Consider the following 14,698-nt stretch of genomic DNA (forward strand, 5'->3'; position numbering starts at 1 on the left):
ATTAAAATACAATTAAAACCTTTTTTTTGTGTTGTGCAGGATCTTGTGCACCCATATGCTGATGCATCAATTAAGGTTGGGTTGAAGCCTAGGATTTACTTACGAATATTTCTTATCTATCCATCCATCTATCTATCTAGATGTATGCATGTGTGTGTGTCTTTGTGATTTGATCTTAAGGTTTTAATTGATAGAGTGAAACTTGGGTTTGGCGATGACCAACACACAAACATGTAATGCAAGAGATGACTAAAAGAACTGTTTGAATTATTGATAACTAAAAATCAATAATTTAAAGATTATAAATGCCCAAAATTCACAAATATATGAGAACAAATCATTTAATCATAAAATCTAAATAATATTATAATCTAAATTAATCATAATATAAATGAATTCCTCAAATCACATCAAAATATATTAATCTAACTTATTGATTAATATGTTTATGTCAATGTAGTAGCAATAGACCCCAAGTGAAACAAAAAAACAAGCTAATCCAACCTAAAACATTCTTGCATATTTATTTCACAACTAATTTAGGATTATCCTTGAATAATGTTGATGTGTGCACATATGTTTCTCCAAACTTTCTAATTTTTAAGTTTTTGAACATATATTTTAAAAATTTATAACATAGTTTTATGAAGTTGGTTGTCTTAAATGTTATGAATTAGGTGGCTTCATAAGATGTTTTTAATTAGTTATTTAAAAAATGAGATATAATTTATAATTTGCACGTTCAATCTCACAAAAATCAATTATAAATTTAGATTAAAAGAAGGAATTTAAAATTATACCATCACTCCTTATAATATCACAAAATCATCATATAATTACATATTTTATCTTTTCACCTTTTAAAAATTAACTATTAAAAAAATTATAAATATAATTTTTTAAAATAAATAAATTAAAGAATTATATAGAACCTTCTGTAACTGAGGAACATTTCGACAAATTTTCTAATCTTACAATATTGCTCATATTCAAAATAAGATATAAATAATGTTTATTTATAAAATAGAGCAAAAACATCAATTTTAATAATCTTAAAAAGGTTTTCTTTTGAATATAATGGAAAAAATAAAATCTATGGATAAATCTTGTATACTTTGGATTATGTTTCTTATTAGACATGGAGTTGCTGTGAGGCAAACAACAAATGTGATCCTCAATCTAGAATGTTATCTATCATAAAAAATAGAAAGATTTGCTCCACCAGCAAAAAAATCAAAGATAAAAGAAGTGATAATGAAATCATATTTTGTTTATGTTATTTATAGGTTTGCTAGTCTTAAAATATTACTTATTGTTTTATTTTGAAGATAATGAAAAAATAATCTATGGATAAATCTTGTATAATCTAGATCAGGCCTGGGGAATTTGATAGGCTAAATGACCGTTTTTTTCACTTTTGAACCGTATTCTAGGTAATATATATCATAGAATATTATATTTTATAATATTGATATATATTATTTTAGAATATTATTTTATAAAAATACAAATTTGTTTAGAATATTTTGAAATGGAAGGATGTAGTTGTTTCTAATTTTATAATATTTTAATATGATTTTTTTAGATTAGTTATATTTTTTCATATGAATTTAGAAACTTGTCATAATTGAATTGAAATGATAGAATATAATTGATATAGAAACTTATTTAGTAAATTTAAGATTTTTTCATATATTACTAATTTATCATTATTTTATCATTAAGACAATGATTTTCATTTCTTCACAAGAAAGATGTGCATTGCATTTTGGTGTGGCTTAAATCTTCTACCTTTTCATATTTTTTGATAGTTAATATTTTTCTTAAGACGTCAAATGAAAGGCATTGAAATGACTAAACCATCATCAAAAATTCATATGACAGGTATGGGTGACCGTCAAATTACAGGCCTGTTCTAGATTATGTTTCTTATCATACATGGAGCTGTGAGGAAACAACAAATTGAATTGACAATATAGAATGTTATATATTATAGAAAAGGAAAGATTTGCTCCAAAAAATCTGAGCCAAGAAAATAGAGATTAAGAAGTAATTATCAAATCACAATATTTGAGCCAAGAAAATAGAGATAAAAGTAATAATGAGATCACAATATTTTGTTTATGTTATTTTCCATTTTTCTGTTAATGGCAAATTCATAGAATTGTTTATCTTTTCAAATCAGAAATGTTTGTCGCTAAAACTTTTTCAACTGAACCTCAAGGATTAATGAGTATCTATTCAATCAAAATTCTCTACAACACCATCCCAGCTTATATTTCATTTTTTGTTAATAGGGCTGTATATCAAATTAATGGAATTGTTTATCTTTTCAGCACATAAGCTGGAATTATTCAGTCACATTAGCCTCATATCTTATGATGCCTGGAATTCTAGTGCATGCGCCAGTTTGGAATGCTGCCAGCTTTGTAACATGCCCACCCCCTTCTAATTAGAGTTACTGTGAAAGCGACCCTCCATAGATTTGTAGGCAGGCAGCCTAATAGTAGGGGCTCCATAGAGGTTGATGTGAGGAGGGGGGATAGACTTAATCTTTAATAGACTCATTCAAAATCATAATTTTATTAAAAGACCAAAAAGCCAAAAAAATAGAAAATTCCACTGTTAAACTCTTCCTTTTTATTACTTAAACATGGTGCAGAATAAGAAGCAGAGGAGTTGAAATGGTGCCCATTAAAGAACGAAGCTGAAAAAAAGAAATTAACAATAATGAATACACAAAGATTGTAGAGACATGCAAAAACAGTACAAGTAGAACCAGCTATGCAACACCATTATCTTTAATAAATACACATTTATCTAATTATATTGAATTTATTTATTCAAATTTCATAACTAGCAGGAGTGTGATCTGTAATGTTGATTAAAAAACTAAGACACAGTCTAATCCAGAAACAGCATGAAAAAAATTAAATCATAATTATACAAATTTGTTTGGTCTGTTTCTTTCCTATTTTTCACTCTGCATGCTCTAACTATTTTCATCCAGATGATGGATCAGGAAGTGTGATCCAAAACGTTGATGTAATAAAAAAATCATACACAATCGAATCCGAAAACAGATGACTATCATCTTATATCATGTTATTCAAATAGAATTTAAAAAAAAATCATCAATACTTTAAACAACGAACAGATTCCATACTCTGCTAATTGAAAAGGCATATAAAAGAATTAGAGAGGTGTAGGTGGAAGTAGAGGGGTGAATGTCTGCACCCAAGGATCTCCCATGCCTTGTTCATACAATATTTGAGCACTGTAAACTACCACAAAAGAGCTGGCATCCAAAACTTGAATCAAAATATAATAGATTGCCTCTTTGCCTGTTTTTGCTTGCACTTGTGCTCCCACCACTTTCTGAAATACAAGACCAGCATTCTACCAAACAAAAAAACCCAAATCAATCGTTTAACATCATAATGCACAAATAATGCAGATCAAAATGCACAAAAAATTGCAGATCATAATGCACAAAAACTGCAGATCATAATGCACAAATTTTGGCCATTAGAACAGACAATATGTATCCCAAGTACTCTAGATCATAACCCAAATCCAAACTTTTCAAATCAAAGAAAGCAAAAGTTAAAAAAATGAAAAAAATTCACTGTTCTTACATGGGCAAAGTTCCAGTCTGTTAGAGCATAGTTTGCCAGCTTTAGAACAGTGGCATTGTGTTGAAAATCAGGAATATCCACAATTGAGGATTCTTTTGAAGACTGGGTCTTTGATAAAAAGCACAGTATTGTTATCACCAGTACAATCAATCCAAATCTCATGGAAGCTGCCATTGCAGGAGTATAATTACAAAAGAGAAACTTATAAATATCTAAGATATAAAAAATGCATTGAAGCAATTTATAATGACTTCATGCAAGGTAAAAGCAGTTTTAAAGTAGAAGATCTCCTAGTTTTACTGCATTTCTTAGTTTTCAACTGTTTTTGGGCAAATCTGTTCAATGTTTCTTTAATTTTGTGTTCATTTCTTTTATTAGTAAATCTAATGATTTATTTATATTTATGAACATGAAATATTTTTAAAATTTGATATCTTTTCATATTATTCTTTTTAAATATAGATATGCAAATATATATACTTATTTAAAAGATGATTTGTGTAATTTGATGGAAGAAGGGAGTGATTTGGGAAGATTTAATGGATCTAAAAACAGTAATCACTATAATTAGAACGATTTGGGAAGATTTGCAGTTGCAGGATGTTGATTAAGGATAATGGTGTTTCCACAGTCTTAGCTGGGTGGAGATAAAGAGTCTGAATTTCCTAATCTAAATGAGATGTGGTTTAAGTAATTTACCTAGTTTGATTTGGGAAAGTAATATCAAATGTTAATAATTTACTTAATAAATTAATATGGGTTAAATAAAACATTCTATTTTACAACTTTTATGTAAGTTGAACTATCAATTTTGAATAAAATATTTTGAATTAAAAAAGTGAAGAACATTTTCTAACAAAGTATGTTATCTTTGATGAACAATACATCATAAGAAAATATGAAATTACTATTTTGTTTATTATTTCAAAATTATAAATAAATATTTAATAATAAAAATAATGCGTGTTTTAATGTAATGTTATTTAAAAATGAAACTAATTACCATTTGTTTGTCAATATTTTTTCACAACTTAATAGTCCTAAACCAATGTTGATTTAATTGAAAATGATGCATTTTTTACCTATTTTTAATAGATGATCAAGTAAATGATAAATATAGATTATTAAACAATAAGTTATCTTTAAGAATCTTAAATAATATTTTTTTTTAACCCATATTTATGAATATTCAATAAAGTCTACTAAAAAAATAATAGATCTTTGTCAACCTTATGTCTTGATAAACTTGGGATGGTTACTTGGGTTTATTTTAGATAAACAGTAGAGTAAGTGGGATAGCTTTTTTATCAACTAAATAGAAAAAATATTTACTAAAATAAAAAATTGTTTTTTTTTTAACTATCTCAAATCTTATACAATATTGTTACAAGTTCAAGAGCACATTATCTCTTTTGTAATAAATCAATAGTTTATGAATTAAAAACAGACAATATAGAAAGAATTCAATTTTTATTTTCTAACTCTTGGATCCTAAGAAGATCTTAATTAAGTTGAAGAATCTAAATTAATTTTTGTTGATAAATGATTATTTAGATTATCACATTTTCATAGTAAATGGCTAGGAAAATGATAGAAGAAAATAGTTAAACAGGATTAAATTCCTTTCAAAAGGAGATGAGGACAAAGAGGTAGGCTTGTCCTCCATGCCATGATGGAGGAATGGTGTTAACCCTCTCCCCAATTAATCATTCCTATAAGAAGGATGAAGAGACGGTTTATTGTTGGGGGTGCATAAAATAGACTTCTTGAAAAGACTAAGAAGGGGGGAATAAAATGTAGTTTGCAAGGAAAAAAAGGAGATAAATTAATGATGCAACATGAACTTTATGACAAGAGGAAAGGTCTCTTGCAACATCATAAGGAGGCATAGAATCTTTATATAGGAAGGCAAAAGACAGTGTCACTGTGAGCCAAAATGATCCATGTTTGCAAAAGACAAGGTCTCTTACAAAAAAAAATACTCAATTGATTTTTTTTTGTATTGGCTCACAGTGACACTGTATTTTCTTCATATAACACAAAAATGAAGATTGCATAAGCCATCTCTCAAGGTAGGGCAGTTTGGGTATATAGAAAATTTAAGATTTGTACACAAATAATTCATGTAGTTAGGGCAATTACAAACCGGTTGAGTAATTTGAATTAGTGATATAAATTATATGAAGAAAATACAGTGTCACCGTGAGCCAATACAAAAAAAAATCGGTTGAGTATTTTTCAACAATATGCTTAGGAACCCTTTCCCTAGATTTCATAGGCTTCTGGAATCCCTTAAAATAACCCCATACTTTATCATCTCTCTAACTGCCTAAAGTAGAAATTGACTGATTCAATTGTCTCCCTACTGGGATATCAAATGCCCATTGCCTCTTCCCAAAACTGGGAGTGTCATTCATGAAAAATAACATTAAGAAAACAATTAAGTTGCCATACCAGATAGTCCCTTTCTTTTCACCTTTAATCTTTCCTAGGTTTATTAACAATTCATCTAACATCCAACCGCATAGATCCAATTTCTCATTTTCTCTCATCATCTTATATGTTGCGAAAATGCAGGAACTGGAAACAGAATTCAGTCACTTTGACTGAGTTACCTTATACCCAATGATCATGCTACCGAATCTGATGTCTGTGTCAGTAATAGTGCTTATTCTCACAGATCTTCTGTCAGATGTCGTGCTAGTAATTTTATTGATATAATCATTTGAAACCTTCTTGTCTGGACGTTGCCCAACCTGTGGTAAACCAGTGATTGCCCTGATGGCTTCCTTGGTGATCTTGTAAGGTCTATCCAACCAGATAAACTCCCCATTTACTTTGCTCAAAACATAGCTAATTAATTCATCTTTGAATTCTAAAATGTCCAGAATGTCGGTAAACCCTAAGTCTTCAATGTGCTTATAAGTCATTTTGACCTTTCTAGAATCTCTCATAAGCTCACTCATGTACATGCTCTTTATATCAGATGTCCCCAAATCCTCAATGTGACAATGTATGTATGCCCTAACATCTTCGACATAAACAACTCCCTTCGGAACATGGGAAAATGCTCCAACCAAATCTTCCAGGGTAGCCACATGCTGATACCACTTGAAAATTGGCTTGGGGCAGTCCTTGACCTCTACTACAGTCAGATTTGGAAAAAATATAGGAATAGATGATGATCCGACTTCCATGATTAAAGATAAAAACCTGTTGATCGCTTCTAGGAAAACCCTTAACAGACTCTTCCAGTCGCTGGTGAAATCGCTCAAGAAGAAATCTGATTGCTCTGAAATGCCTTTGATCGCTCTTAGTCACTCTTAATCACTCTAAAATCACTCGAATGCAAGGTGATCAATAATGAAGTGAATTCAACCTTTTATCCTCCAAGAAAAACCCTAATCTCTCATTGACATCAATGACTGCTAGTGAAAGATAATGGATCTCGAACAGAACATATCCATGCCAGATAAGCATCTCCAATGTTTGGAACATCTTACAAAACCTCTTCCCGAGGTATATGCAGTATCTTCATGATTTTTCCTACCCCTAAGGCATCTACCTTATTTACTGGATGAGCTTCCTGCCGGTGCAGGAGCAACTTCCTTTGCTGGATAAGTAACTGGTGCATTCTCATCTGCTGATTGTTCTTCAGTCTTCCTGACCCATCTCTGAATATGATCTTACTGGATTTCACTAACCTTTTCTTTCCCTTTCTCATTTGATACTCCATTACCAACCGGTGGATTTCTGCTTCTACAAAATTTAGCAATATGTCCTACCTCATTACATGCATAACATGTAACATTGTTCCTTTGAATTGCTTTGCTAAAACTAGTGAAATTGCTTGACCTGCACTGATTAGCCATATGTCCAAATTTTCCACATGCATAGTATTTAACATTCATTCTGCAATCTTCTATCTTATGACCATACTTATTACATTTAGAACATTTACCAGGAGCAGAATCAAGGTTCTGATTTGCTCTGTTTTTACATTGCCTAGCCATGTCACCAAATCTATTGCAAACAAAACATCTACCATTAAATTTATAAGCATTAAATTGCCTTATCGGTGCCTTATGGTTTTGATCTTCATTAGTAGTACCGAAACTCTGTCCTTTCTCAAATCCAATCTCATTGAAATCTCCAATCTGCCTTTGTCTCTTCTACAACTCATCTAGCTGTGTTGAACTAATCTTGAATTTCTCTTTGTACTCACTTGCAATAGTTATATCTTCTCTCAAAATTATCATTTGTCTCTCAAGCTCTTATCCATTACTCTAGGATTGTACTAAATTAGATCTCAACATATCATTCTCATGAACCAACCTCCCACATTCTTCAAATTTGTTCTTCAGGGATACAACAAGATTTTCTTCCTTTTTCTTCTGGTCCTCAATCTCCTTAGATATTCTCATAGTTATAGCTTGCAATTCATTTCTCATAACCATATTCTCCCGACTCAACTTCTGATATTGTTCCTTAAGTGCATCTTTTTCTTCATCATCCTGACTTTGCAAAAGTTCCTTCCTCCTAGCTTGAACAAATGATAGCCTCTCTTATAGGAAAGGAATGAATTCCTTAGTAGATTTGAATTCATCTTGTAGCTTTAAGTTCTTCAACCTTTTAGCATCATAATCTTCAAGTTCCATCTCAAGTTGCTTCTCCAAACCCATGTCCATGGATTCTGGATTCAGGATCTTCCTCAATCCGTTAAACTTCCTCCGAGGTACAAAGCTTTGATACTAATTGTTGGAATCTAATAAAACTGAGAGTGGGGGGGGGGGGGGGTGTGAATCAGTGTTATATCGGGAAGTCCAATTTTAACCTTATTAAAACATGCATACACAACTGGTATACCAGTACATACATAATTGAAAGAAGTAAAGAAACCAATAAGCCAATCACATAAATGAGAACTATAACACACAAAATTATACATGGAAAACCTCAAAGAGGAAAAACCACAGTGGGATTTGTGACCCACAATATCAATGCATTGGCCATATGAAGAGATATTACAAAATATAAGGGGATTGCACTTGCAGGAAGGCTTACAGCCTAGAGCACGCTGCTCAATCAAAAAAGGAGCCTCAGTGACTATATATAAATCCAGACTACAATCCAGAGAAGTGTTGAACTGCTAAGATAGCATATTTTATGCCAAAATACAGTTTTAGTTTAAGCTCTGTCTGTTCCACTCTAAAACCCTAAACCCTTTACCGGAATAACTCTTATATAAATATCCTCACATACATGATCTCTCTGATATATTTAGCATCATATCATATCCACATATCTATAATCTCCTATATAAAAAATGATCTAATCCAACTGACCTATATACCCTATACAACTTATCATGCCTTATGTCGACTTACAAAGATATTTACAATATCAAATTACATGTCGGCTAGATAACATAAATACATGAATAGCAAAAGTAATTGCTGCTGCCAAATCCAAGAGATGTCGGCCTTCAATACCGATAACCATAATCTAAATCATGTCGGCCTGCATTGCCGGTACCTAAAGAAATCATTCTAGCTGTTGGTGCCGGTACTGGTATAGTGTCCATGAAGTGCGTGCCGGTACACAACTGAACCAAAACATGAAGCCAGAACAAGATACCATGTTTCCATCAATGACAACATAGTGAAACCAGCCAATTGAGTGTCAATTGCCAACAATAATGTACCACCCCATAATCCTACCTTTGCATTCCCTATTCTTGATCAACATGATAATGTGAACCTTAAAAATATCCCATAATTCTCTCTTCCCAAGTTCTATGGCTTGGTCATAGAAGATCCAGAGACCTTTTTGTTTGAATTTGATATTCTCTACAAAAGTTATGATTATATCATTGATGTCCATAAACTCAAGTTATTCCGTGCTACATTGAAGAATCTGCTCTTAGGTAGTTTATGAGCTTAGGTAGGGATACAATAACTACTTGAGATGAAATGAAGACAAAATTCTTGAAGAAATATAAATACTATTATAGAGGAATTGATCGACATGGTGATGACATCTTTAGAACGACATAAAAGGAGGATGAGAGCCTAGAGGATTATCTTGAAAGGTTCTTGTTCAGTGTCAAAAAGTCCAAGAACAATACCTTAAGTAACGAATCCCTAAAATTAATTTTTCTAAGGGGAATCAATGAGGACTATATTGAAGCACTTGATCTCATGGGAGGAGGAGACATTACTCAATCTGAATAGGATGAAATCAGAAGCATTTGTTAGAAATATTCCATGGCTTCTGCAAACAAGGGAAGACACTATCGGACTAGCTCTACAACAACAAAAGCACCTTCAACAGTTTCCAGGATGGATATAACTCATCTGCTGAAAGATTTCAAGGAAGATATCATCAACAATCTGGCAACACAATTGGACACACTTCAAGCCAACAAGAAGCATGCTGACGCAGAAGCTATGCTAGCAGAATATTATCCTCATTGCAGGAAGAAGAAGGATTGCAGATATAAAAACATTTCAAGCATTGAGAGAAAGCGTGAGTATCTAGAATTTTGACCAATAGAGGATGAGGAAGGACAAGTCTTCTTTGTGGCACAAAGGAGACTATGGGCACCCAAGAAAGGTACGCCTCAAGATCCTCTTTCTTTTAATTTTCCTTATGCAAATCCCAATGTTAATAATAATAGTTAGCAATCTCAAAATCCTCCCAATTGGTCAAATTACGAGAAAAATTATTGGGGAAACCAACAACCTTCATGGCCAAGTTACCAGAATATGAACACACAACCACCTCAAGGTAATTGGCAACCTCCTCAGGGGAACTAACAGTCATTCTCTCAATGGAGAGAAGGACAAAAATGGCTAAATCAATCTACTAGCTACATGCAACCACCTATCCCTCCACCTCAACAATCCCTATTGCCACAAGCTATCCCAAATGCAAGTACTCCTAGACCCACTCAATTACTAGCACAACCTGCACCAAATCCTAACAGTAAACCGCAACAATAGGCATTTTATACCTGATCGTATCCAATACCCTGCCTATGTTGTGAATATTAGTAACATGCAATTACACTCAGGAAAAGACTTGAGGACCCCTCATTCTCCTATTATCACTGAAATTTCCTCAGAACAGGAGGATCAAATAGAAAATGTTTACCCTCAAGTCATCAAGTCAAATCCAGTAAGACAACCTAAGCCAACACAAACAATTGAGAAGGAACTCCCATTTCCTCAGAGGTTAGCAGTAAAAGAGCCTGAAGAAGTACCAACTTTTAATTTTCTAGATTGAATCTCAAACATGTTTATGTCAAAATACCCTTATTTCAGACCATCAAGGACGTACCTATTTACAGTAAAGTGATAAGGGAAATGTGCCTAAAGAAACAAAGCAAGAAAAGAAAAGACCCCCAATCTGTTCATGTAATGGACCAATTAGCAGATATTATGTCAGGAAAGGTTGTGATTCCTAAGTATCCTTGGCAGTCTAGTAGTAGAAGTAGTAACCATTAATGAAGTCTTGGTTAAAAATGCTCTTATAGATTTGGGGGCTGCTATAAACGTAATGACCAAAAGCCTAATGTTGAATTTAAGCATCACAAACTTAAGACATACACCCACTATGTTGCAATTGGTTGATAGTTCAACAGTTACACCAGATGGAGTTGTTGAAGACCTTGTTGTCACCTTGGATTCTTGGGAGTATTCAATAGATTTTATGATTCTATCACCTAAATCTACTCTGGGGGGATATCCAGTTATATTGGGGAGGTCATGGCTGGCTACTGCAGATGCTTATAAAGGTTTTAGATCTAGGGATATGACCATTTCAAATGGTAATACCACTAAGAAGCTAATATTTTTTCCGCCAGCTAAGCCTAATGAAGAAAATGATACTCCAGTTTGGCCTGATTTGGGTGATGATGTTGAAGAGGTTAATTCTCTTCAATCATTGATGATGATTGGTAGAAGTTTTATCCTCCAACTGCAAGATGAGGATGAACTTTTATCCCAAATTATTTAGAATAATTATGAGTTGGGAGCTGAAACAGACTTGCAAATGTTTTTACCATCATCCTCTACTCATAAGTTTCAAAACCAGTCACAACTGTTATAGACCTTGCTACCATATGAAGTCAAGACCCCAACTATTAGTCTAACATCTATGATAGATATGATTCAATAAATAGAGGTTTCTCTAAGAATATTCCTAAATATCAATAATAAACTGACAAGGTCACAATATGAATCTTTGACAACCCAAGTTCTAAAAACCCACCAACATGCATTTGCTTGGGGTTATCATAACATGAAGGGATTGGATCCTATGCTCTATATTCATAGAATTTAAATCAATAAGGATAAAAGACCAATTCAGGAACCTCAGAGGAGAGTGAACCCTACAGTAAGAGAAATTGTTGAACAAGAATTCCAGAAATTGTTGGATGCAGGATTCATCTATCCTATCTCTAATAGCAGTGGGTATCTCCTTTGGTTATTGTACCAAATAAAGGAGGAAAGTGGAGAGTATATGTTGACTTCAGAGAATTGAATGCAACCACTAAGAAGAATCACTTCCCATTACCTTTTATTGATTAGGCATTAAACAATCTTGCAGGGAAGCAATATTTCTCCTTTTTGGATGGGTTTAGTGGATATAACTAGATCAGAATTGCTCCTGAAGATCAAGAGAAAACTACCTTCACCTGCCCTTGGGGTACATATGCTTATTTAGTTCTTCCTTTTGGCTTGTGCAATGCCCTTGCAACATTTCAAAGGGCAGTCATTCTCTAATATTTCTCATAACTGTATGGAAATCTATATGGATGATTTCACAATCGAGGATAATTTCATGATCAAGTGATCTCGTTTCTCTTAATTTAGATATTCCTTTCTCTACCAAAATATACTGAGTCTCTTAGTAGCTTTTTGTATTTTGCTTTGAGACAGGGTGTTTCAACTTTGCAAGTCATTTGTATCTCACCCTAAGGTTGTGCACCTTAATTTTGCAAGTCCTCTCAGGAGCACTAATTTTTGGAGGCAATATTATAACAATTTATATTCATATTGTGAGTCTGATTCTCACTATGGTTTTTCTCTTCTTAGGTTTTCTGTGTAAATTTGGTGTTCATGTGTTTCTTGTACTTTATGCTTTCATGATTCATTACTGCTAAGATTGTATGGTTATGGTTTAAATCTTGAAGATTAGAGATCAAGCAATTATGAAGTCTAGACTAATTCACCCCCCCCCCTCTCAGTCTCATGGTGTGTTCAATACAATCAATTCTTTCTATATCCATCCTCCTATCTCAATGCAACATACCATTGCACAAATGACCACAGACAAGGCCAACTAACAAAGTTTGCATTAACATTAAAACAATCTCATAGATATAGACAATCCACATCTGAGAAATACTTCTTTAAGAACATGGGTTTCTAATATATAATCTACATAACCATCTATATATCCAAAAACTCTCACTACATGAGTTATGTCAAACATAAAAATAAATTAATGCATACCAAGTCTATCTATATAGTACTTCCTCATTGAGGATTAATTAATTCCTCAATTACATAGTGTCAAGGAAATGAACAATGATATATAAATCTTGCAATCAAATATGTTACAACACCTCTCTTAGGTCTCGAGTCTCCATAGTTCTCCCAGGTTCTTCACACTCAACCATATGAATAAAAACATTTAGGAATAAGAATTGACCAAAGGGAGAACCTAAAAACCAAACCATATTCTTGTTCCACACTAACATGTACGAATATATGTAATGTAAGATCTCCTTCACCATTCCCATACTAAAAGGATATCAACATCTAACATTCATTCAAGCTTATGACAAGGTTAATTGGGGTTTTCTTTTCAAATCACAATTAAAACTGGGCTTCAACCAAAAGGTGGTGAATATGATTCGGGAATGTGTTACCACGGTCCAGTTCTCGGTTTTGATTAATGGGACTCCTAGGGGCTGTTTCAAAGTGGAAAAAGGCATCTGGCAGTGACCCTCTATCCCCTTATCTTTTTATCATGATAGCTAAAGTCTTAAGCATGAATGTGACCGATCTGGTCACCAATGGTAGGCTCCAAGGGTTCAAAGTGGCTTTGACGCTCCCTCCTCTAATATTCAATAGTTTGTGGATGACACCTTCCTATTTGGTAAGTCTTCTGTCATGGAGGCTAAAGGGTGAAAGATCTTACTTGCTGACTACGCCAAGGCATCGGGACAATGCATCAACTATGAGAAGAGTAATCTCTTCTTCTTCAACACTCCTAATGACCTCCAACTCATAATCCTCTCTATCCTTAGATGCAAGATGGTGACTCTTCCAAGAACCTACTTGGGTCTCTCCCTCACGGTCAAGGAAGTCACTCCCACCTTCTGGAACACTATACTGGAATGGATGCAGAAAAAACTTGCTGGATGGAAAGGGAAATTCCTTAGTAGTGCGGGGAAGCTCCAACTCCTTGCAGCTTCCCTACAGGGAATTCCGGTGTACTTCCTTTCCATGTTTAAAATATCAGGGGCCATGGGGGAAAAACTTGAGAAAATCCAAAGAACCTTCTTATGGACAGGCCTGGAAGAGAAAAAATGCCTTGCTTTGGTCAGTTGGGATAGTGTGTGCTTACCCAAATCAATGGGAGCTTTAGGTATAAGAAAGATAAACACCCTCAATAAGGCGCTAATTGCTAAGAATGGATGGACCCTGGCTAAAGGTGAGGCAGACTCGTGTAACATCATCAAAGCAAAGTACCTGGACCGGGAGCACTTCTATTACAATTTGAGTACAACCGACCTTCCCCAAGGATCTAAGTTATGAAACAACATTTGGAAGAGAAGATTGATGGTTAGAGAAGGTCTGAAATGACAACTGGGAGATGGTAGGAAAGTGAGATTCTGGGACGACTTCTAGACGAAGGACATGCCCTTGGCCAACACCCGGTTCCATCAAATTATGCACCACCTAAAAGGTCTCCTGGGGGATTATATTGCAGATTATTTGGAACCAGGAAGAAAATGCTAGAAGGACATTGTCCACCTCTTCAGC

At 33.6% G+C, this 14,698-nt stretch overlaps 1 protein-coding gene across 1 annotated transcript; it reads right to left on the reverse strand.

The window, feature by feature from the left end:
* Window positions 1-3,073: 3,073 nt before the first annotated feature.
* LOC131030886 (uncharacterized) lies at window positions 3,074-3,845 on the reverse strand. Its single transcript, XM_057961840.2, has 2 exons — window positions 3,639-3,845; window positions 3,074-3,399 (listed from the first exon to the last, which is right to left on the reverse strand). Exons 1-2 carry the CDS (start codon window positions 3,810-3,812, stop codon window positions 3,196-3,198), a joined length of 378 nt encoding a protein of 125 aa, XP_057817823.1. The 5' UTR covers window positions 3,813-3,845; the 3' UTR covers window positions 3,074-3,195.
* Window positions 3,846-14,698: the final 10,853 nt, after the last annotated feature.

This window comes from Cryptomeria japonica, chromosome 10 (assembly GCF_030272615.1).
Source record: "Cryptomeria japonica chromosome 10, Sugi_1.0, whole genome shotgun sequence".
NCBI lineage: Eukaryota > Viridiplantae > Streptophyta > Pinopsida > Cupressales > Cupressaceae > Cryptomeria > Cryptomeria japonica.

Bases quoted from the DNA above. Each gene is read 5' to 3' on its own strand.
- LOC131030886 (XM_057961840.2), bottom strand. From the start codon at position 3,812: ATGGCAGCTTCCATGAGATTTGGATTGATTGTACTGGTGATAACAATA. The intron at 3,400-3,638 runs GTAAGAACAGTG...TTTGTTTGGTAG, and splicing joins CAGACTGGAACTTTGCCCAT to AATGCTGGTCTTGTATTTCA.